This window comes from Ambystoma mexicanum, chromosome 5q (assembly GCF_040938575.1).
Source record: "Ambystoma mexicanum isolate Mex_15411 chromosome 5q, UKY_AmexF1_1, whole genome shotgun sequence".
Classification (NCBI taxonomy): domain Eukaryota; kingdom Metazoa; phylum Chordata; class Amphibia; order Caudata; family Ambystomatidae; genus Ambystoma; species Ambystoma mexicanum.
In genome coordinates this window covers 498,747,455-498,773,095 of record NC_090933.1, presented here as the reverse complement: position 1 = coordinate 498,773,095, position 25,641 = coordinate 498,747,455, and the positions used below count along the sequence as shown (strand labels likewise).

Sequence of the window (25,641 nt, the reverse complement as noted above, 5' to 3'; positions counted from 1 at the left end):
GCATGTTTATCAGCTGCATTTAATAATCTCAGAAGGCAGACCTGAATTATGCTGCCTTCTGCAAAAATACTAATAGTTCTTTCCGTACTTCACCATAAGTGCGGTCATGCCATTCTGTGGCATTATTTGATGACCATGTCCCATGTGCATATAACTTTGCCTCCAGATACTTCACTAGTTCTGAGAATGTGGCTTCTATTTGAGACATTCTGAAATTCGCTTTTAGTGACACACTGCTATTATGAAATGGGTTCCCTCTAATGCACGGATGGTAGTGTGAGACACACTTGCCACGCCCAGTAGGTGCTCTATGATCACTTTCCCGGCCTGCAACGCACCATAAATATGTTGGATATTTTGTGTAGATTTGGGGTCTGACAGTATTTTCTTACCGCCAAAGAAGAGTAGTAATTTGGCGATGACCTAAAAAAAAAATCTTCCCTTTGTCATACCGTATTATTCCAAAGGCACCAAGAAAAGAGAAAAACAAAACTATATACACGTTCTGTTTTTATATTGTGTGTATTCGAAACAATTGCAATTCAAAATAAACATCTTACCATTTGCATTACCGCATTGTTTGTAACAAAAAGAAGAGCGAAAAAGAATACAGCGACAGAACAAAATTCACTTTGTAACATTATAACATGGCAATTAAATGCAGGGGATTCCCTTTTGGCTACTCTGCCTGCCTAATATTTCTAGAAAGTCATTTGTACAACAGCACACAATAACCTCAATTCAATTTTGGATATTTACCAAAGACTTGTAGTTCTCTCCCACACACGACCTCACTTCGCTCGCCTCCAATGAATGGGGCCAGGGGTTGCCTTTGTAATCTTGAAGGTTTGAAGTGCACAGTGAGAACATAGAGTTCCCAAGCCAGTGCTGAGTGAGTCTAGGCACGTCTGTCTCAAAGCTCAGTCATCCAGATCATCCGTCTCGGGAGCCCAGCAAAAGCGATCTGAACTTTTTCTGTCAGACTTTCCGCAGCAGAACTCTGTTGCTTACGCAGCATATCTGCAGATATACTTCCTTCCAATCATATTAGCAAAAAATGTATTAGGTTAACACCCTCTTGTCACAAACAATGGTAGCTTCATATTATTATAACTGTTTCTTTTTTGCGATTTCCTGCTGCCTTCCTGCTTTCTTCATTCAGCACAGCAAGAGAAAATAAGAGCGAAAAATGCACGTTTAAAAACGAATTTCAAAACCTGTACTTCCACCTCATTTTTCACATAGAGATTACATTATAATGTTAATGAGTTAACACTAGTGATTAGTACTTGTTAATTAAGTCAGTCAGTTAGATAAATAATGTAGTCTCCTGTGTATGATGCATTTCAATGAAGAGAAAAGAAAGAAAAAAATAATGCACATTTACTCTCTGTAGCTTTATATTGGGCTTTCTGGCTGCATTATGAATTCCATACCTTGCATGCCTCCAGCCATACATTCACCTGTTATATTGGCAACATAAAGATGACTATATGTTTGTGCCACTTTATTGCTGGCAATAGAATGCTATCACATTCAGTGAGGCGCTATACTTCAAGGCGCTATACTACAAAGCACTATAAATAATACTACAGGGCTTTGGTTAAGTTAAGTGTCCATTTACTAATGCAAACATTAAAATGTCATGGACAGTTACATTTTTAAAGAACATTACTTTCGGTCTTGCAGTAAATTATATTCTTTTGCTCTGTTTACGTAAACTTCATGTTTTCAATTAATGTTTTTTTTTTCTCTCAAGGGAAGTTCACGTCTAATGGAATGTCAGTACGTGGGCGGCAGGATTTAGAAATTCAAGGACCACGACTGAATAGCACAAAAGAGGAGAAAACGTCTATTCAATATGGACCTGATCGTCGCTTAGATCCTATTATCACTCCACCAATGCCTTTATTAGAGGTACTTATCGTATTTTTGTTTTTAGTAAGTTTTTGGACCATTACAAATCTTATGGTAGATCCGTTGTGCTTGCTTTTGAGCTTGAGTACCAACAATGTTTCATTAGCTTAAGAACATGTGTATCGTAGCTTGCCAACTTATCCAGCATTGGATCTTACATAAATATTCCTGCTTTGTAATACGTGTCGATCATCCGGCTGAGAATCCTCAGTATCATCAAATTCCCTAGCAATAAAAATTACTTTTAAGTGTGAAGCCTATCCACCTAATTTTGGTCCACTTTCATTAGAATCAGGGGTTGAGGTTTAGGGTCTGCCCACGGGAGCCATCTGTAGTTTCTTTAACACTTGTTGTGTGTGTTGGAGCCCTCTTAATATTCTTAGATATTTATTTTTCTTTTATGATACATTACCATAAAGCTGTATTCCGTGCGACCTCATAGCTCCCAGCTCCTTTCTACAAGTTTCGCTTTTTTACATTTGCCTTCGCGCCTTGTGCCATGTTAGAATTTGTAGGTTGAAACCATCATTAAACAGTCACTCTTCAAGGACCCTGGGTAATATGGGATTAAAATGTCTTTCTTAAAGATCACTGCAATTACTGCAATGATGGATGCAATGCATACAGTACACCAGCCCTCTGCTCTTTCTGTAAGGGGTCAGGGTTTTTGTCCCTCAGACTCATATGTCCCACACAGTCGAGATCAGATAGCCTCAGGAAGACTGCAGGATAGATGCTTCTCGAGGGGAAGAGGTAAAGGTGCTCCAGGAGGTGGAGCGGCTGCTGCCACCGTCGCCTCTGTACCACAAGGTGCAAAACCTCTGTGAGGTCTTCTGTCATGAATCCCCTCTGGGAAGGAGGCTTTCCCTGTTCATCTTGGAATGGTCTTTGACCACATCCGATGCTTAGGCCTTACCGGTCATCCAACAATGCTCCTTTCTCCCACTTGTTCAACATCCCCATACCATAGCCCTCACACCAACACCTTGCCTCCTGATCCCAGCCTCTTGGAGGTGGTCCGTCGGCTTCTTTCAAAGAGCGGGATAGAATTGGTACTGCACTCGGAATGAGGCAAGGATTGGTATTCTACCTATTTGCTGGTTCCGATTAAGGATGGAGATGTACATCCCATACTGGATCTGTGGCTGCTGAATTTGTTCCTGCTCAAGGACAAATTCAAGATGGTTACTCTAGCCCAGATGCTGCAAGCTCTCAAACTACATGACTGGTTGGTTTCACTGGACCTGCAGGATACCTACTTCTGTGTGCCCATGCATTGAAAGCACAGGAACTACCTACCTGATGTATGTGCTGCACAATCAACACTACCAGTTCAAAGTCCGGCTGGGCCAAGCTGCTAGCAGTGGTGGAGACACGCCTCAGGAGGGGGAGAGCTTGAGTGTCTTTTTTCCTACCCTTGTGTCTGGCTTGTCTGAGCTTGCACCCCCAACCTACTGTCGGAGCACCTGCTCCATAAATGCAGTCAGTTGCACAGTTCGGCTCTTTCCTGTACTTCAGAAAATCTCAGGTTTCGACATTCCAGTCCTTACGATTTATCGGTACAGTCTTGGTCACTCGCCTAGGCAGGGCATTCCCACTGCAGAACCAAGTGGCAAACATATCTCTGTTGGTCAATGTACTCCAATTGCAGGAATGTGTCCCTGCCTCAGCCTTTCTGTGTCTACTAGGCATTCTGGTTTCCTGCATCCTAGTGGTTCTGGAGGCTCGGCTGCGCATTAGATCGCTTAAAGGGCTCCTCTGTTGCCAATGGTCCAAATTTCAGGGTCATAGATATCCTGAAGGTTTCGACTCAAGTGGTTTAAGACCTTATGTTGTGGGCTGTGAGACAACTTGCTGAGAGGCAATTTTGGCACACCTGGCCCCATGCAACGGTGGTCACTGTTGCACCCCTGACAGACTGGGTTGTTCACCTGTTAGAACTGACAGTGAGCATACTGTGGTCTCCATCTGAGTCTGGGGAATATATCAACTTGAGTTTAGAGCGATCAGGCTGGCCCCAGTTGCTTTCCTCCCCTCTGTGAAGAGCAAGGCTGTGCTGATCCTAACCGACAACACTGTGGCCATGCACTACCTTAGCAAGCGAGCTGGAGTGGGTACATTGTCGATATATAGAGAAGGAATGTGACTGTGGTTCTGGGCTCTAGAGAAAGACGCGTCTGATGGCTGCCTATCTTGTCAGAAGAGAGAAAGTTACGGTGGAAGCCGTCAGCCGATCCATTTCAGCGTCTGGGGATCTCCTCAAGTAGATCTCTTTGCTTCCAGTCTGAAGAGAGAGTGCAAATGGTTCTGCTCCAGGAAATTTCCTCATTGGGGTCTCCGGGGGGAATGCACGGACGGCCAAATGAAAATTCAACCTCATTTATGCATTGCTGCCAATCACTGTCATTTCGCTGGTTTTCAGGAGAACCTGTTCGGGACCATGTTGATTCAGATCGCTCCAGACTTGGCCCGGAAGATGTGGCACCCCGAGTTGCTGTACATGTCCATCTACGCTCTCTGGCACCTCCCGAGTAGAGTGGATCTGCTCTCCCAGTCGAAGGGGTAGGTCCTTATCCCAAACATGAGCAGCCTGAACCTTCAGGCTTGGCTATTGAGGGGCTGACAACGTCCTTAATGTATTTCTATCAGCTCGGACATCCACAACAAAGTCCATTTATGCCTGCAGGTGGCATACGTTTTCGGCTTGGTGGAGGGAGAGGGATGTGGAACCTTTATCCTGTCCATTATCTCCCGTTTAGGATTTGTTGCTGTGTTTGGCCCAAGCTGTAAAGGGATACTTTGCCGCCATTTCAGTCCGCAATCACTCCTAAGCCAATGCCTCACCTAATCCAATAATACACTTATCCACAAGCTCTTGCCTTCCTTCTGCTGGTCTCTTCTTTGCTGTCCACTTCCTCCTCTGACTTAACTCAATTCACCAACACTTCCCGTTTCCTGTCACCTGCTTAAATATTCTTCCCCTGGTGCTAGATTGCCAAAACAAATGTTTCCTCTTTTCCCTCCTATGGTGTGTATGGGCATGGAAAAGCTTCAAAATGGGACCTATCACCAACCACTTTCGCCAGGCGGCTGTGATGATTCCAATGGAGTCCTCACTAGTTTCCCGGTGGTAACCTCCTCCCATGTGGCCAGGGGATGGCAGCTGCTACCTGATCCTGACCCTGGGGTCATCTATATGAAGGGGGGAGGGATCAAATTGTATTGTGTTGTATTGTATTGTATTGTTTATTTATAAATAAGAGGAGACAGCCTCCTGGGAGATGTCATGGCTTCATTGGATGAGACATGGTTTCCCCCATTTGCTTGTGAAGATGACCCCTTTATACCAATACCCTCATGACCTATTGCCAAACAGCTACACCCCCTGTTAGGGAAACCCTTTCCCAAAACTCTGTAGGTCAAACTTCCATTGCTTCTCTAAAATGTGGATGATCCAAGACAACCTTTTCTCGTTCTAATTATTCACTGTATAGAACTGATGTATCATTCACAAGAAATCTACATCACCCGACAACAATGGACTAGTTGTTTTAAAAGTGCACTTGTACGCGGGAGATTTAAAAACCGGATAGCAAGTCATATTGGCTGCTGCTGTTTGGAAGAAGACGTGTCATTCGTCCGCGAAGCCTGTAAACCCTGGAAGCACAAACCGATGTGGCAGAGCCGAGCAGCTCACCAGAAGGGAGAAGGGAAGCGCTGCAGGACATGCCAGAGACACGCCAGGAGGCAAAGGAAAACTCATGGAAGACAATGTTTCACCTACCGGGGACCTGTCTCGAGACAGGCATGCTGAGGCGTGGCCGCGCGAGACACCAGAGCAAAGCGAGAGCAGTCCAGAGACGAAAGCAGGCGGTACATATTTGCCACTTGAGCGTGAACAGAGCCGGGGACGCCATCAAGAGCCAGTGAGTCTACCCAAACACATTGGGGACCCGGGGGCAGCGATTGAGTCTTGGCACGGGAGTATACCAGCCAAACACCAGCAAATGAAGTCCTTGCAGGGAGTATACCAGGCAGTTGCAAGTCTACAAGATGTGATTTGAAGAAATATGAAACTGTTTACCAGACACAAAGGACTGTTGGACAAAGAATCATTTGTATTGAGGGGAATTTCAGGGGAAGGGAACCACCCCGTGGAGCCATGGCATTTCACCCTTGGAGAACCTTTGTGTTGCCGTTGTTTATTCTTTGTTTATTAACACTTTTGCAATCCCCTAAGGTTAAAGAGAGTTCCCTTTTCACCTTAAAGTTTAGTTTATAGTGTGGGGGTTAGAATAGCGCTTTTAGACACAAGGACGGTTTTGATTTTAACATCCTAACACAGACAGATTGTTAGTTTTTGGTTTTTGGTAGGGAAATTCCTTAGAGCAAAGTCAGAGGGGCATTTTCCCAGCCCTTTTTTTCCAGTAAGAGTCTTAACCAAAAACATGACTAAATTGTGTCCGAGTTTCACACGGCTTGCCACTTGATGGCATTTGGAAAGGTTGTATCACAGTTTGTGTTTTATAGCCCGTTTTCAGGGATACCCCCCGACCCCCGGTAAGTTTGGGGAGCTTTCCCCTTTTGAGTCCATGGCGGTCTAGTGGATTGTCTATTTTAGTTGTGGGTTTTCCGGCATGCTTTGCTGGTCCCGCTCTGTTGGTTTCTGCTGTGCTGTTGCACAGCCGCAGTCAGAAGAGTGACTCTCGTCTGCTGCTCTAAACTGGTGTTTGGATCTCTGCAGCACTGGAACTTTGCACATACGGGTGACTTTTTTTGGGTTCCTCCGCTTCTCTTCTACTTCATTAGGAAAAGGATACTGGTGAGTATACAACCTCAGAGGCAAGGCATGAGACATGATTTTGTACAGGTACAAGTTGGCACAAATATATCGGGTGGGGACAGGAATTGCTACCATCTCTACTGTCACCGTCCACTTCGGAGGGTTGGACTGGCTTTGTATTTTTTTTGTATATATATTTATATAGTGCCAAAGCCTGCAGGCATCAATCAGGGCGCACAAAAACACACAAGACCTCAGAAGACAGTACAACAGAAAGCTCAGAAGGTCAACCAATTCCAGAGTCGGAAGAACCAGAGAGTCAAAAGAAATGAGGAGTTAATCAAACAGAAATGTTTTTAGTAGTTTTCTAAACCAAAGACGGTGTTTTTCCAGTCATAACTCAGTGGGGAGGGTATTTCAGACCTAGGCAAAGAACATCCGTAGCCTCAAATTCTTTTGTATTTGGAGGTGATCATGAGTCCATCTGAACTGGAACGGAGCGCAAAGATTCAAGCACTCTTTAAGGTATCTGGGCGCATCTCTGTGCATACATTTTTGGGCTAGCAAGAGAGCCTTACATTTTATTCTGGCTGAGACCAGTGAAGCTTCCTTCTTGCACCTGAAACATGTTCCGATCTCGAAAGATCATAAATATTGCGGACAGCCTCATTTTGTAGTACCTGAGGTCTGTTCAAACAGCTTTTATTTGCTCCAATCAGTAGGGCACTACAATAGTCAATGCATGGCATTATAATGGCCCTGACTAATGTCTCTTTTTTTCAATAACGGAAGAGGTTTGATGTTTCTTAATACTCTTAAATGGTAATGAGCGTTGGCAATGACCTGTCCTGTCCGCCTGTGCCTCTGAATTCATAGATGCCCGCAGGTAGATACCTAGAGTCTTGACTTTGTTCATGACTCCTATGCAGTTCCCTTCAATGTTCATGTGTTTAAAATCAGAACTTAGTTTAGCTCTGACTTGAGGAGAGATGAAAATCATCAGTTCCATTCTATTACTGTTTAAATACATCCAACTGTTTGACATCCATTTTTTCATGGTGTCCTAGATATGCATGAGTCTGGTTGAGTCAGTGTTGTAACAACCACTCAGCTCCATAAGGAGCTGAGTGTCATCTGCATAGTTGGTGAAGTGAATATCCATAGATGTTAGAATGTCGCATAAAGGTCTAATATACAGATTGAACAAGTTGGAGACAAGCAAGCTCCCTGTGGAACTCCGCTGTCGAGCTAGCGTCTCCCAAGCCTACCTTTTGAGGACATGTTGCACAAGAAAGAGCGGATCCAGCTTATGGCTTCCTGAAAGCAGCTACCTGTGGTCCCCAGAGTGTCTAGTAAAAACCTGTGGTCCAGCAGGTCGAAGGCAGCTGATAAGTCCAAGAGAATCAGCAACCCCAACCCGCCTCCCTCTAAGATTTCTAATATGTGAGTCTGGAGGTCCAGGAGTGCGCCATGTGTTCCATGATGAGTTCTGAAACCGGATTGTTTCGGATGAGACACCTGTATTTTCCAGATGTTGCTGAAGTTGTACGGTGGCTACCTTATCTACGATTTTCAGGAGGAATGGACTATTGGTAATGGGGCGCAGATTACTTAAGTCTCTTGGATTCATGCTAGGCTTTTTCATCAAAGGTGTCACAACCACAAGTTTGATGGACTCGGGTACAGAACTGGAAGTAAAAGATGTGTTTACAAAGCAAACCTAGAAAGGAGTAAATACTTCTGGATTTCTTTAAATGAGTTTAGTTGGGATGATATCACCTAGACAGGAGGTAGAGTGCATACTCTTGAAGGCCCATCATTTGATCCTTGGCTATATGTCTGAAAGAGAAACCAGGATTCTCGCTCACTTTAGGTGTTATCCAGCATGGTCTTGTTTCCCAAATTGCTAACAATTCTTGCACGTGTAGTATTTATTTTGTCTGAGAACACATGGGCCTTGTTACAATCCTCTGCCGTTGGTACAAAGTCTGCAGTTGCAGAGCGGGTTTTTGAAGCATTCTATAGATATGGAGCAACTATTTTGTTTGGTTTCTTGCTGATTCAATCTGATTATTATAACAATCCTTTTCAGCTTCGACAATTTGGTTTTTATAGTCCTTATGCAGTAGTTTCCATACTGCCTCATTCATGTTAGTTTGTTCTTTTTCCCAAACACGTTCTGACTGCCTCTTTTTCTGTTTCAAATTGGTGTGGATGGAGTAAAACCAAGGTTGATGGCTTGTTTTGTCTCTCACTGTCTTAAACTTCAGAGGGGCTGCTTTGTCAACGAGGCATTTTAACTGGGAGTTGTAGACTTCCAGTAGTACTTCTGGATTATCATGATCAGAGGTGTCATTCATAATAGAGTCTAAGCATAACTCTAACTCTTCAGTTCTCATCTTGTGCAGATTCCTGCTGACTATCCTTTTTGGAAGATTGTGCACTTTCTGAGGTTTGTCGGGATAAGTAATGAAGCATTCCACAAAGAGGTGATCGGACCATATACAGTGCTTAGTATTTGTAATCTCTAAAGGGATATGTCTTGACTGAATCCAATCTAGGATGTTACCTCCTGAATGGGTAGGTTTGGTGTTATGGATAGTAAAACCCTGAGTATTCAGGAGCCGTTCAAGATTTAAAGTGTCCTCCTCTTTAGTTTTTTTTTTGTTACCAGTGGCTAAAGTCTCCTAGCACACTGGTCGAACTATTCGTTTTTTTAAGAGGGACCAGGAGAAGGGCTCGATTTTTCGTTTAAATCTGGCCTATTTTCCAGGAGCAGATAGACTAACATGAAATTGGTACAGCTATTTTCATTTGAGATATATTTTAAATGGATGATTTTGCATCCAGCGCATTCAATCGAGGATTCGAAAAATAGCAGGTTATATTTGGCAATTAAAGTCACCGCCTCCGAATCCTTGAGCTCAATTTTTATTGAAAAAGCCAAAGCCTCTGGGGACAGCTGGGCTTATTTTAGGACTGCTTGACTCGTAGATCCATGTTTCTGTGACACACATCACGTCCGTCACGTTTTTGTTGTTCAATATAGTTGTGGATGTTAGTAGCATACTTGCTCAGTGAACGGGTGTTCAAGAGCGCGGTTTTAAGCACATGGGACATATTAAGAGAAGGATTAGTATGTAGACGTATTTGCCCTTGAGGCATATTAATATGTGTTGACAGACCTAGAGTCATGACAAATTAGTAGGGTACTTTATTAGTGCCATATTTTTTTTATTTTTTCTATTTAAATCATTTTCCATATCTGAGAAGGTTTGTGTAGTTGTCGATAAAGGATCTCTATTTAAGTCTTCAGTTAGTTGTTCAGTTTTCTTTCCCGTTATCAGGGAGGGATCTGTCGTGAAATCTACGGGAGTGGGGACAGAAGTATCATTTTCTACCATTTCCTGGTTTTCAGTTACTTGAGGTGTATTAATTACCACCTGATTTTACTCTTGTAGGTGGTCAAGAATATAATTCTGCACAAATTTCTCACCCCTCAATTTTTGAGCAGCAGCAGGATTTCAGGATGAAATCCCATTTTAAGTATGAAGGAGTGACGGGGCGTTCAGAAGGATGTGTATGACAGGGAGAATGATTAATTTACTGATGGATTGTGTCCAGAAGAAAGTCTACGTGCCGGAGTAGATTAATAGCCCCCTGAATCATGTATGCCACAGTGGATTACTCCCGGATACAACGTGTCACAGTATAACCATGATTACAAGGCTTACTGTGTGAAAGATGCAAAAGTGAAAGAACCGCTACTACCTGTGCGTCCGACGTGGACTGGCGAAGACCGGCTTGTCACAGAAGTGCTGGCGCTGAAGCGCCTGAGGTTTCCTAATGAGCAGCCCAGGGGAGCCTGGGAAATGTTTTTTTTTTAAGCAGTGTTCTGCTCCAGTTCAAAGATAATAACAATACCAGAGTGCTTTTATCTCTCAGCATGTACATTCAATTCAGAGCAAGTAATTCTAGCTTTACAGTCAATTCAAAACAGTTACAGATGGTAAATGCCGAAAGTTAGCAGTTTATTTGGAATACACAGCATGTGTTTATTCACATCAGTGCAACATACCTAGCAGCAATGGAGGTGAAAAGAATACTGCAGCCCCTGTGTAACGGTATTATAACACGGCACACTGCAGCCAGGGACTTCTTCCACTGACAATGAATGTGGTGCACAATAAAAACGCTTTAAATGTTTATTTGAACTCTGGGTTCTTGGTTTGAGAAGGCCCCAACCCGTCTCACACCCACCTTGACAAATAACCTGTGTAGCAATGGACCATGAACCAGGCCGGTGTGTTAACAATGAAATATTTATTTATTTATTGAATTCAAGGAAAAAATCAAAGCAAAATCGAATAGGGGAGCAGCCACCACTGTTGTGGCAATACAAAGGCACAATCCTATAACACAGTTAATTCAACTTCCTAACCTAATCTACATAAACCTTTAATGGAAAATAGAAGCAAAATTGTTTTTCAGAATGACAGATGGCAGACAAGTTAAGCAATCCCCCTGCCACACTTCCCCCAACCACCTGCTAACGGAATTCTTTGTGGATGGAAGCAGTGGCAAGGAGTCAGAAAGAAGAGGGAAAAATTGGATTTTAAATTTAGCACTCCACCCCAGAATGGGAGGCCAGAAACTAAATCGAAAACCTTCAAACGGAGCAAAATGGCATATTGTGATTACTTGTATATTAGTTTACAATTGCAGTGGAAGAGCTAGGACAGACATTCGTGTGACTGCACTTAAATTATAAGGAAGCTTACAGACTACTGAACAGGGCACCAAAGCAATGTAAACACTGGTGAGAAAATCGATTTTGGGAAGAAAACAATGCAGAAGAAAACACATGTGGCGGAATTGCCATTTTGTTTTTCACACAGGTTTTAAAATGACAAGCAGCTAAGAAAAGGGGCTTAGCTGTCAAAATCGGTTTTAGGGTCAGAAACACAGGTACATAACAGATAGGATTCTGAGGGAAAGGGATTACTCTAATGGGATGGTGGTTTAGGTTTGTCAATGGGACAATGCAAGTCGGAAAAAAAACACAATACAAGGGCAAATTTGGTTTTTGTTGCACAATGACTAGTTCTATTGAGACTATATTTTAAGGGCTATAATTATTTAAGAAAGGCCCTTGACATGAGGTGGTTGATTTTGAATGGGAACCAGCTCACTGTGAATCTCTTTATAGGGGAATTAATTGGTTTAGTTGTAAAATGGTACTAAGGATTTAAAAGGCTACAGATGACTGAAGGAATTATAAAAGGAATACACTAACAGACATAGGCTAACACAGATTTTTCTAGGGAAAGGGTACACAGAGAATACCGTCAATTTGGGATTTGAATGGGATATTAATGGGATATGAATAGGATGCAAGGGTCAAAGAGCAGGATATGCAGTTTTGGGGAGTGGGTGATGTAATACTTACAATGTAAGCTTGAGTTTGGGGTTTCTGGACAGCCAGCGAGGTCACTGGGACAGCTGGGCCAAGAGATCCGGGCACTGGGTTGTCAAAATGGGATCAGCTGGGCAAGGTCTGGTCACTGCGCTCTACTATAGGGGATCAGATGCCTTTCCTCCTTTCTCCCTGGATTATTGGGGATGGATGGGATGGATGGGATGGATGGGATGGATGGGATGGATGGATGGATGGATGGATTGGATGGAGGGATGGGATGGGATGGGATGGGATGGTTCTGCTTTCCTGGATCTTGAGGTATAGATTTCAGTGACTTGTCCTGTAGATGAAATGGCTGTCTCTGGATCTGGTCTTGGGTCTGGGTTTCAGTGCTGGTCAGTGGATTGTCCCTTGTGTTTCTCTTTCTCACGCTTATATAGGCAAGGTTACATCATAGAATTTTACATTCTGGGGGAAGTATTCTGGAGTAACTCCTCTGCTGGGATAGGGCAGTCTCCCAGTGTTCCCCCCTCCCCCAGGGCTGATTGGTCCAGGGGAAATGACATCATTTTATGTGTGTGCATTTATGACTTCCTTTGTCTCACAAAGCCCATTTATTGACAAAAATGAGTTATGGAGCAAAACTTCAAATCTGTACTAGTCACCATCATAAAAAAACAGATATGCAGATTCCATATGTCACAAGGAATTGGACAGTCCGATCGCCAACTCTGTGTGAGGTGGCATCGCCCTTTGGCACAATTTTGTTATTTTCAAGAAAAGCATAATATTTAAAATTCTGCAAATAGCTACACACATGCCCACTAGTACTTAGCACTTTTTCATCAAGTTTCATGTCTTTGCCATTTATCATTCACCCCAAAATGCATTTTTCCTTCCATTCCAGTTCACCAACTGTCAGAAACATGCACCGGGTCTCTTTATGGTTGTCCAAAAATCCCATGAAATACTGGCATAATATCGAATTATTGCTCATTTAGAGTGCTGGGAAAAATGTCTTGATGTACAACCGTTTAAGATCAATGGGCTGGATGGGTCACTGTGGGTGGTCCTGCCAGCCCCCAGAGCTAAATTGTCTCTGCCAGGCTTGGTTTGCAACAAAGAGCTTTCTGGGAGAGGGGTGCTGAAGGAAATCGCAACTCTGGTTCAGCCCTGGGCTTCACTCCCTTCCTTTGTCTTCTGGGCAGGCCTGCCTGCTAGTCTTGCTGAACCAGCAATTATCACACTGTCAGCCCCGGCACATGTCCTTGCAGCATCAGTTCACTTGTAGGTGCGAAAGTGGGACGCCAGCCTTCCTGCCAAACTGGTTTGACTGGAATTCCTGGGCATCAGCCAGGCTGATTGAGGTCTTGGGGAGGGTGGGGGGAGAGCATAATATACATGGCTTTGCAGCCCTACACTCACATATACAATCATGTTTCTGTGTAAGCACGGGGTGTCATTTTACATTCTACTTTTGCAAATTCCTGTTCTGCAAAAGCAGATTCACCCGTGTGTTCATTTCCTTTAACAGATGCGGTTTCTGCAGCCTGCAGGAATGTTTTAATCTATCTTTGGCTAGGGCTTTTACACACACTGCGAGTTCATGGACACAAAAGGATCTTTCAAGGAATGCCTTTGAAATTGACATGGGAACAAAGAGAGAGAGACACGCTATTTCTTTCCTTTGCTGTAATTTTGAGCGCGCTGGTTCATTTCAAAGAAAACAAAAGTTGTGTGGAGTAAAATGGAATTCTTTGCTCTTCCAGTATTATATTAGTGAAGCTATGGCGTTCTTCAGATGTATTGCCTCACTTCTTGGCAATTTTGCAGACATAAGGCACTCATTGGGTTTGTTTCCAGGAAGGGAACCGTTTTGTGATGTTTAACATGAAGAAAGAATAGGTTGCAAAGGCGTCTCAGATGTCATGCGCAGCTTTAGTATTTCAAAATGATAGAACAGCAAATGTGATGCCTTTCTGAGCGTAGGTCATTTTCTGATGATTTTTACTTTGCAAATAAAACAACGCAGAGCCATTCTTTGGATGGCAGTGTACAATGCTCGCCACACATGCGCCAAGGGAAGAACAGCGTAGCATTATTCCAATGCAGGTTTTTTTTTTTGTGAAGGGAATTTCTGTTAGGGCTTGTAAATGTACGCCACACCAAGTAGGCTTCCCATCCCCAGCTAACATTAATTCCCTTGCAGAAATTAATGAGACGAAGAACTCGGTGCACATTAAACACACATGAGGAATGCAGCAGTAGGGCCCAGGGGTTGCCTTTTTTCATTTAAGATAACACTCCTGCTGTGATATCGCTAGAGGGCAGCTGTGAGGCTTTTAAAATTCGGGGCTGGCACTGTGCACAGTGCTCTCAAAAAGGAAACCTGAGCCGCCCCGTGTCCACGTGTTGGGAGCATTGGGATGGTGAAGAGTGCCTGCCTGAGACACCAGTGTGGGAAGTGAGCCGGAAAGCTGTAATCAGATGATAATAAAGCCTTTCAAATAATTGCCTCAGTGTACATTGTAATTCCACGGCTAGCAGGTACATTGAGAAGTTCGCATGACACTGAGAAATTGGTCCCTGCTAGCAGCATGAACAGCCCACTGTTGTGGATTTTAGATTTGTGATTCTAGGTACTGAATGCAAGGCAAGTATATGTACTTAGCCGTCTTTGTATGTTGGTGCTGAACAACATTTGCAGGTCTAATGAAATAAGAATCTGCTGCTTTAATCTGGTGCTACTTTTGAGACGGTTGTCTGTGGGCTTTCATTTTTTTGTGCTACAGCAGCTCTTCCACTTAATGTTTATGCATTCTTCCTCACCCCGTTGCTTCCTTACATATGCACCAAAGCTGTTGATGGTTATGTTTTGTTTTAGGTTCCCAGGTATTGGGCTGTTTCTGTTCTGAGACTGCTGCTTTCTCGTGCAGAGAGTCGTCGCTTACCAGCATCACGGAGCAGAAGCCTATTATGATGCAATTGCCGTTGGTGCTTGTCAGCATGCATCAATCATGACATACTCATGTAAAGTGCTCAGCCAGCTGTCGAAAACAAATGTTCCGCCACCCGCAGTGCCCATAAAATCTTCTTCAGAGCCCACCCTGCAGAACAAAAGGAGATACAAACATGCAGCTACTGTGCTCGCAGCACACCAGGCAGAACACTATCCCGTTAATTGGGCTTTACCTCTTTACTTGATTTACCAGCTTGTGTTGGCATATGGGCTGCGATTTGCATGATGAGCTCTGCTTTTCTTTTAATATAACTTTTTATTTGCATTTTTAAACAATACATTTCAATGTTAATTGAAACTCCCTCTTCCCCCTGCCCCCCCTTGGTCCGGAAATGGTCCATGGCACTTGTCTCTACTCCTGTACGTCCCTTCTCCTCAACGTTGGCGAGTTTATGCGAGATGTGCGTGTCCTGGACCCGTACTGGACTCCCTCCCACCCGGTTTAAGGTGCTTACACCACCCCTAAGAGGCGCGTTCTTCTTGGGCACCAGGACCCTCTGGGCCCACTGTATGAACTGTAGGACCCTCGACCAATTTGTCAGGTAGCTTCGATGGTCTCCTTGCAGGGAGTAGGTTAACCATTCGAGCGCTGCACAGTTCCATATTTTCCCGAACCATTTGTGTTCCTTCAAGGGTTCCTTAGATTTCCAAATTTTGTGCTAATGCCAGTGCCCGCACCATCATCAAGATGACCTATATTTTGCGCTCCGCTTTCAAGGTTAATTCTTCCAGTGCACCATCCAGGCCTATCAGTGCCAAGCCTCTTATACTTCTACTCTTCACCCCCAAGTTTTGTTCTATTTCCTCCTGTATCACCCCCCAGTACTCTTGTATACAGTGACACTCCCATCATATGTGGCTCCATCCCGCATTCCTTCCAGCAGTGCTTGGCTACCCGAGGGTACATTTTGTGGAGTTTTGCTGGGGGTAAGTGCCACTGCAGGACCAGTTTTACCCATATTCCTTGGATCTGGAGGGACATAGTAAGCTTGGGAATGTTCAGCCATAATTCTACCCAGTCAGTTTTCTCTATTGGGGGGCCTGAGATCGCGTCCCATCGTTTCATGTATCTCTTTTGGGCTGGGCCCTCCCCTATTTTTATGTGTGCATATATTGTTGCTGCTACCCGCCAGTCCCCGGGATCTGTGGTTGGGTATTTCTCAAAGGGGGGTGATTTGCACATTGCCGTCTCTTTCATATGGGGGTGCTGGAGCCAGTGCCTTATTTGTGTATATTGGAATCTTTTCCCTTCTCCCACCCCAGAGACTGCCTTAGATTGGTTGAAAGATTTCACCTGTGGCCCTTTGAACCTGTCTCAGATCTTTTGGCACCCTCTCTCCTGCCATTTGCTAAAAGTCTTGCCCTTCCACCCGAGATAAATTGTGAATTGCCAAAGATCGGTGTTACCGGGGATGGGAAGGAGGTGATGTGGGCGTGTTTAATAGTTTCATCCCCGGAGTATCTGACTAGAGAGAGTATTGTGCTGCTATACATTTTGGGCGGTCTCTCTGCCTTGGGTTTCCATAGTACCTCTTCCAAGATATCACCTGCCACTGCCCTATTCATTGGTGTCCAAATCTTGTCCCGATCGCTCTTCTGCTAATCTCTAATCACTCTAATTTGCGCATCCAAATAGTAGCCTTTACAATCTGGTTCCCCCAGCTCCCTTCTATTCTTGGGCATCGTCTTTACCCTTTTCTGCTAACCCCTTCTTGCTTCAGTCCCTTGCAGGGTCTCACACAATGTTGAATTCTCCAGTTAGGATAATGGTGGACTTTGCAAATTTCTCTAGTCTATTCAGAGCCTTTTGAATGAATGCATCCTGTCCTGAATTGGGAGCATATATTGTGGCTACCGTATAGCCCTGCCCCTTCCCCTTCAGGGTTTTCGCTTGGTTTCTCCCCATGTCATGTCTATCGGTTTCCGTGGGTCTAAGGTCAAGATCATTCCTCAGGGCAAGTAGTATCCCTCCTTTCTTGCTAGCGTGTGTTGATTGGTAGATTTGGCGGAAGCCCCAAAACCTTATGCTGTCTCTGTCCCGGGTGTGAACGTGGGTTTCCTGGAAGGCTATTATGTCAGGTTGTTCCCTTTTCAGGAATCTTTCGATAAAGAAATTTTTTTTCCTATTTATTGGGTAGTTTAACCCATTGATGTTAAGGGATACGAGTGTGAGTTTGTTGTCTCTAGCCATTGTCCCCTAGGTGTTCCTGTGTTCGTTGTCTCCCAATGGACCCTTGTCTGGACCCCCTGTTTCTCCCGCCCCCTGCACCCTCCCTCCATCATGACCCCCCTGTCTATCCCAAGTGCCCTCCCTCCCCATCCCTTTTCTGGATGGATTCAACCAGCCTCTAGCCCCCATTGACTCAGTGTCTCGAGGATTGAACCCTTCACTTCTCCCAGTCTGATCCACAGCAGGTTCTCACAAACCCATTCGAAGATCCCCCTCCCTCCCTTCCCTCAGCACCATCTATATAGGCCCTGTAGTTCTTTACCCTCCCCAGCCTTAAGTTGTTGGTGTGCCCCTGTATCGTTTATGCTGTTGATCATTCAGCGTTCTTTGCGGGACAAATTCCCTTCTCCTGTTGTTTTCCTGCAGTAGGACTTTTTAAATGTGGCTGATAACCCCCCTCTCTTGGAGCGTTTGGTTCTCACTGTCGACCATTCCCCGGGTTTTTACGGCTGCTTTGATGACAGTGTGAGGTGTGCCCTGGAGGTTAGTCTTCATTTTCAATCCCCAGAAGTATTGCTCACTCTTCATATGACGTTATTCTGTGTTGGTTTCGCTGCCAGTCGAAGAGTAAACCAAATTGGAATGTCCATCTGTAACGCACGTCTTTGCCTCTTAGAACTGACAGGATCAGAGCAATTTTTTTCCTCTTGCTAAGGGTTGACCGGGCTCCATTTCGGCCCCATTGCTGGTTATCTGCTTCATGCTTTGAGGGGTATCCTTTCCTGAATTGTGTATTCCTGAAGGGCTACCAAGACATCCCTCGGCCTCGCACCTGGTTCTTGCCTGCGGGGTCCCACCCTATGGATCCTATCCAATTTTATTTCCGGGGAATCTTCTGCTTCCAAGAGGTCTGTGAAAATGCTTCTGACCTCTGCGTCAAGATCCTTGTCCAGGACCTCCTCGGCCAGACATTTGAGTCGGATGTTGGATCTCCTGGATCTATTTTCCAGGTCCTCTGCCATGGAGTTCAAGATTGTGGGTCGCCGTTGCCAGGCTCTGCAGCAGGGTGTCGGATCTCCTTGCATCTTCAGTCAGTTCTTGGATAGCTATTTCGTTAATGTCCACCCTTTCTTCCATTTTGTTTGTCACGCTTTATTTCTTGCAGCCCCCCGCTGGATGCTCTTGTAAAATGTCCATCTGTTTTTGCACTATATTAGCTATTTTGTCGCCAAAGTCATTGAAATACTGTCTTCGAAGCGTTTGTATCACTGGCTGGTCTTGCAAAGGCCTTTCTCCGAGTGCTGGTTGAACCCCTGTTGCTTGTAGCTCCCCGGGGAGCTTGTATCTCTAGCCCAGATCTCTGGCCCAGATCTTTGGCAGTGCACCTTCCTTGTTTTTCTTGACTCCCTTTAATGGAATCAGTGGTTCTTTCCCCCTGGACTTCGACATGTCTGAGCGGGGGCTTGCAGGCTCGCTTCTCTGGTCCCTTCCCATAAACTTATCAGGTATATGCAGTTTGCGGGTGGTGGATTTCTACCTCTGGTTGTTCCTCGACCTTACTTAGGTCCTCTCCGGCTCCCCCTCTCTATGCCCGGCCTAGATCCTTTGATCTACCACCTCTATTGTGTATACATTTCGTATTCCCTGTGTTATGTGCTCACGGAGGTATTCCCCTGGCTAATGACTCCGGTCATGAAGATGGTGGTGGATCCGGAGGTTTTCGCCCTCAGCTGTCGGGCTTTATCGCTCCCCCTTATGTTTCTTTTTCCTTCAATTTGCCACTATTTATGGTTGGGGGGGCCCCCTTCATCAGATGGGAAGCTTGCACTGCTGTATTCCTGCCTCCCACCCCAGGTAGGTGATTGTTGGGTGTGTGCCTCCCCTTTATGCGTTTAGCTTTTGTTTACCGGGTCCACAACGTGGCCTCAGTAGCTGTTTCACGCCCCCACCCCCGATGGGTGCTGTGTGGTCCCTCAGTTCACTGGTCCTCCGATCATCGACTTGCCTCCCCCCCTCATGCGGATCATAGTAATGGTGCGGATGGGTGGAGGAGGGAAGAGGAATGCGGCCGTGGTCCACCGCTCAATATCTAATCAGCGGGGTGATCTCCGCCCCCTCGTCGTGATTGTATGCTGGAGCGAGATGTCCTGAGTTGGGCCTCCCCGGGTGCTTGTACAGCCCTACACCAGGGTCCCAATTCCTTCTCCCTTCCTTTTTCCTGGGATAGGCAGCATTCCCTCCGCGGCTCAGGTCTCCTTCTCCTGGGGTACGGATGTCAGGGCCACCAGTAGCTCCTCCGATGCACCTCCTCACCTCGCAGGGGCCTCCCACGAGTCGGTCGCTCTCCTGTTACGTTTGCTCCTCCTTCACCTTAGGGACCCATGTTACCCTCCGTGTGCCTGGGAGTGGCAATCGCCTATGCGCAGAGTGATCGTCTTCCTCGTCCGGTGCTGAGTCAGTACAGCGACTCTGCAGAACCCCGACTTCGGTTGTTGTCTCTGCGTACCTGCAGAGTTTCACTGTGCGGACCTCCCTCTCTCTCAGCGCTGACCCTCCCGGCCGCTGTAGTGTCCTGGAAGGCCGCTCAGTTTCCACGACGATCCGCAACCTTCGCGGGATGGACGTGGGTCCTGCCACACCAATGAAATCCTCTGGTCTCTGCAGCGCCTGGAGAGGACGTTAAAGGCTGCTGATTAAGGCTCTGTTGGTCCCGAAGTTCAGGAGAGCATCGTTTACAGTGCTCTCCACCCGGCAGCCACCTTGGAATCCCTGAGCTCTGCTTTTAACAATGTTTAATTGGCAAATTTTGGAAGTGTGATGGACGTAGCAGAGTTAAAGCTTTACTGCCCTAATGGCAGAGACAACCGCTTTGACAATGATGTAATTTCCTAAACATGAACCATTGACACTCTTTATTAAGCTTTGTGGGAAGCCAGTTCAACTTATGAGCAAACTAAAACCAAATGAAAGCTTTGTTTGGAAATTCAGAGGAGTTAGTTTCTTGGTTGGTTTCTGCCTGTCTAGTCGGTCTCTGTTGCTGATGGGGTCCTCTTTGGTTGCACTCTTGCAGACAGCACCCTCTCTGCTAGATTGCCACTTTGCGTGGTTTGATAATGCAATGCATAAAAAGGGTCTATTGGGATTCCCTAATGTGCATAGGAAACACCCCATGCAAATGAGGGAATGCCCCTTTTTAAATGTGTCCCCAGACAGCTATGAGGTACATGCTAGGACCTTGTGCACTCTGCAGTGCAAATGGTAAAATGTGAAGCTTTTAGCAGGACATGCACGTTCGAAACTGGACTGTTAAATGTTGATATGGCAAGCTGCAGCTGCTGGATTCACCCCTCAATGATAAACTCCTTGGTGCAAAAGCTGGACATCAACCTTTCAAAATGTACTCGTCATTAGTATATCATTTTGATATTGTTTGCTAATAAAAGTATTTCGAATGGATTGTGTCCTCCCACGTATTCCTCATCTTTATATGTTATCCATCTTCAGCTGCTAAGGATTTCTTTTTTTTAGCAGAGGGCGTTGTGCTGTCCTCGAAAGCCTCTGTCTCGAGGATGAGGTCAACGAAGGCAGATATAGCACGCACAGCGTCCGTCGGCATCAGTTCCGTTTTTCCGCGACAGCTTTAGCTTCGAAGAGATACAGTGCTTCTTCATCACTTTCGTGACGAACTTCGTTATTATTTCGAGAGAGAATCGAGATGTCTTGTTCGTCGACAATTCCGAAGACCGGGTTCAAAAAGTGTTGCGATTGTGGGTCGAAAAAAGATGTCTTTGATCACCATCATATCAGTTTGTGGTTCCTCAGAGCGGACCATAACACCTCGGACTGCTCCAAGTGCCAGCCCATGACTGGAAAAGCCTTGAAGGAACGAAAATGGAAGTTGAAGGTAGGTTGAATGAATCCCTAAATCTTCTACCCCGACCAAGAAACTGACGAGTCGAGAGGAGACCCTCCTCTGAAGAAGGCCAAGCGGTCAAGATTGAGGAGTGGCTCCCACCATTCTTCTTCGTCATCGAAGAAGTCAGAGAAGGCACCGTAGGTCGCCTTTGTCGACTTTGTTGTCGGACGCTTCCCCTGAAAGGGTTTCTTGCCCAACCAAAAAGTCCTCTGCGGCTGAGTGGGAGGCCTTTAGAACAGAGATGCTCAAAATATTTGAGAAACAAAGGCCTCCAAGCCATGCTCCTAGCGCAACTTCTAAAGAAGCCGGGAAAGAAAGGGCTCCACCTAAATCCTGCACGCCCTCGAGCCTGGTACGAAGGCCTGATCTGCATCGAGAGCCGTCGAGGCCTTGATCCGATGAAGTGTCATCGAAGGATCAGTCGAGCCGGAAACCTAGGTCGAGGTTGTCGACCCCACCAACACCTTTGACACCGGCAGCGCCTTCGACGCCAGCCAAACCCACAACGTCGATATCGACACTGAAGGCATTGGCGCCAGCTGCACCATCATTGCCAGCTGTGCCATCAACGCTGAGCGCCCCAGTAAAATCTACGGCACCAATGAAGAAAATTTTGACTCTTCCAGCGTCAAACCCATTATTTGCAAAATCCCTCATTCCTGAGAAAACATGCACCACTACCCAGGAAAGATTATTTTAAGTCTCTTTCTTCCATTTATGAAGTAAATGAACAGTCTGATGAAGAGCCTCCAGTTTGGTACGCCAAATGTACGAGCGCTTTATTGCAGAGGAGTCAAGTTTCAGGCACCTCTATTACAACCTATAGACTGCAAGTGGGGTGGATACCTCACCTGAGTTGGAGTTTTGGAGACCTGAGGCTGGGGAGCATACAGAATCGTCCTACAGGCAACTCATGTCTAAGGTAGTGGACTACATGCGATGGAGTAGGCCTTCATTGCCATTCGAACAAGATTACCTAACAGACATCTTAGATAAAGGTCCGTATTCAGATCCCATATTACCATTTCATATTGCCTTTCAGGAAAGTGTGGCGACTAATTGGGAGACAGTGGATACCAATCCGGCTGTTAATAAAAACTTGACCAAGAAGTACCGCCTTTCCAGTAGTGACCCTGACTACCTGTCGAAACACCCCACTCCAGAGCGGCTGGTGGTGCAGGCATTTACTGCAACATCTAAGCAAGCAGCTTACCCTACCATCCCACCAGAGAGGGACGACAAATAAGTAGATGGATGGGCAAGGAAGGTATTTTCCGCAGGGAGTATGGTACTTAAATCTGCCAACTCCACATGTACCCTCGCAAAGTTTACGTTCACTCTATGGGACTGCATTTCCATGGCGGCACAGCATATTCCCGAAGGGGAATGAAAGAGACAGGTTCTTAGCCATAGTTAGAGACTGCAAAGAAGCCATTGCAAGTCTCCAGTCAGGTTTGGATTCTGCTGATGGCATCAGCAGAGCCATGGCACCAGTATCGTATGCGCAGGTTTCCATGGTTGCGGAAGTCAGGTTTTGCACCGGATGTGCAGTCCAGACTTCTCAACATGCCCTTTCACGGGGCTCACCTTTTTGGCAACAAGGCTGATGAGATTTTGAGAAGTTGCAGACTTCGAAGGCGGCAGCCAAATCTTTAAGCGCCGCTATTAGGCAACCTCAGCTTTTCGATCTAGTGAACAACCTTGGAGGGGTAGATCTTTTCGCTACTACTCCTCAATTGAAAGGGCAAGAGGAATGGCAGGTCAAACGGGCCAAAGAAGATTTCCCTCGTGGTGGACGAGGAAGGGGTGCAAAGCCAGCTCAAGCAGGGGCTTCTTTACCATCTGCCACTGCATCAACCACCTCAAAACCTCTCTGAGGTCTTGAGTCACAGCTCACCAGTGGGGGCAGACTGTCTCAGCATCTAGAAGAATGGCGAGACGTTACTTTGGATGCTTGGGCCTTGGAAACGGTAGCCCATGGTTACTGCCTTTCTTTTATACAAAGACCTCAGAACAATCCACCGGGGACCCACTCTTTGAGGATTCCAGATCTGCTCCTTGTGCATGAGATTTTAACCAACCCTGGTAGAGAAAGCTGCTACAGAACCAGTGCCTGTAGCGGAGAGAAATAAGGGTAGGTATTCCCCTTATTTCCTAATACCTAAGAAGGACAGAGGACTGAGACCCATCTTGGACTTGAGATACTTGAACAAGTTCCTCAGGAAGGACAAGTTCAAGATGTTCACACTTTCTCAGATCCTTAAGGCCCTCCAACTCCAGGATTGGTTGGTGTCATTGGACCTCCAGGATGCTTATTTTCATGTGCCAATCACACTCGAGCACAGAAAATACCTGAGGTTCGCAGTTGGCGGTTCTCATTATCAATTTCGAGTTCTGCCATTCGGGCTGACCTCCGTCCCAAGGGTTTTCACCAAACTGATGGCGCTGGTCGTAGCAAGTCTCAGGGAGGGGGGGGGGATTCACGTCTAGCCCTACCTGGATGATTGGCTGATCAGGGCACGTTCTCCAGAACAAGTCCTGGATCATCATAACGTCGCCTGCCATTCCCTTCACAGACTGGGCTTCTCCCTCAATTACAGGAAGTCCCATATGACACCCTCTCAGAAACTCCAATTAATTGGAGCTGACCTGGACACATCCTTGTGAAAGAGCTCGCCACCCAAGGTGAGGGCTCAAGACATTCTTCAGATGGTCACCGAATTTCAAAGTGCCCAGTGGCTCCCTTGTTTGAGGTTAAGGTTGCTCGGCCTCATGGCATCCTGCATTTTTCTGGTGCCAGAGGCCCACCTGAGAATGAGATCCCTTCAATGGGTGCTAAGAACTCAATGGTCCCAGTTCTCAGGAAAGATGTTGGACCTACTTCAGTTTCCAAACAGGGTCGCACAGGATCTTCTGTGGTGGGCCTGCAAGGACAACATTCTGAAGGGAGAACAATTTTGGCAACCATGGCCGGAGATAACAGTAGTAAAAGACACCTCACTGACGGGGTGAGGAGGCCACACCAATGATCTGACAGCGGTCGTTGGTCTCCATCGGGGTCCAAACTACATAACAATCTTTTGGAGCTAAGCACAATCAGACTAGCGCTGAAGGCCTTCCTGCCCTCTGTACGGGGAAAGAATGTCCTGATAATGACAGACAACAGAGTGGCCATGTACTACCTCAACAAGAGAGGAGGAGTAGGGTCACTACCAGTGTGCAGAGAGGCAATGCAGCTCTGGTACTGGGCAGTACAAGAAGGAATCTCCCTATCAGCAGTTCACCTAGCCGGAGAGGAGAACACGACGGCGGATGCTCTGACTAGGCGGAGCAGTGTCTCCCACGAGTGGGAACTAGCTTAGGAAGTCCTTCAAGAGATCTTCACCCTTTGAGGAACCCCTCAAGTGGATCTGTCCGCGACTGGTGTCAGCCAGAAGTACGAACTGTATTGCTCTAAGGAATTTACTTCAAGAGGAGCTCTAAGAGACACGTTTGTGGTGGACTGGGAATTTCTACTCCTGTATGCCTTTCCTCCAGTCCCCGTCATTCCTCAAGTGATCAGGAGGTTGAGAAAGTTCGGGAAACACATGATCCTAATTGCCCCGGATTAGGCCAGAAGGAAGTGGGACATGTCCAGAAGGCCTGGGTACATCTGTCCTCCAATACGTCTTCCACAAAGAGAGGACCTTCTCTCGCGAGAGGCAGGTCAGGATCTCCATCCAGAGGTCAAGACTCTTAACCTTCAGGCTTGGCTTCTGAAAGACTGAGATACAAGGATTGGGACCTCCCGGATGACGTAATGGAGATTTTGCTTTTGGCCAGAATACCAGCAACAAAGTCTTTTTACTGTTGCCATTGGAATAAATTCTGCAACTGGTGCAGCAAAAAGAATGTAGATCCTGTTCTATGTAAAACACTGGATGTCCTATCCTTTCTACTATCTTTAGCCAATCTGGGGCTCCAGATTGGTACCATTTAAAGGATATTTGGCAGCGCTGTTCATCTTTAAGCGCTCGTCAGAGGAATGTTCATACTTCAAAATTCCACTGGTGACACATTTTCTAAAGGTGCTTGCTAATGTGTTCCCCCCTCTCCTTTCCAGGTCCCAATTTGAGACCTTAATATGGTTCTAATATTCCTAATGTGTACACCTTTTGAACCTTTACACTCATGTCCCTTAAGGTTGTTAACCTTTAAAACCATTCTATTGGTAGCTCTAACATCAGCCTGTAGAGTGAACGAGTTGCAGGCACTTTCATCCAAGTCACCCTTTACTATCTTCCAAAAGGATAGGGTTGTTCTAAGGGTCAAACCTTCAATTATACCAAAAGTAATTTCTGATTTCCACATAGGACAAAAAAATTGTTTTGCCTTGTTTCTACCCCCTCACCCCCTCATCCTAGCAAGGAGGAGGAGA

The 25,641-nt window shown here is 45.8% G+C and overlaps 1 protein-coding gene across 4 annotated transcripts in view; it reads left to right on the top strand.

Moving 5' to 3' along the window:
* TRAPPC8 (trafficking protein particle complex subunit 8) overlaps positions 1-25,641 on the top strand; it is a 2,435,788-nt gene that overhangs the window by 1,862,719 nt on the left and 547,428 nt on the right. For all 4 annotated transcript variants that reach the window (XM_069620968.1, XM_069620966.1, XM_069620965.1 and 1 more), the window contains one exon: positions 1,760-1,917. In XM_069620968.1, the coding sequence (XP_069477069.1) occupies positions 1,760-1,917 (158 nt within the window). The remainder of the gene's footprint in view (positions 1-1,759; positions 1,918-25,641) is intronic.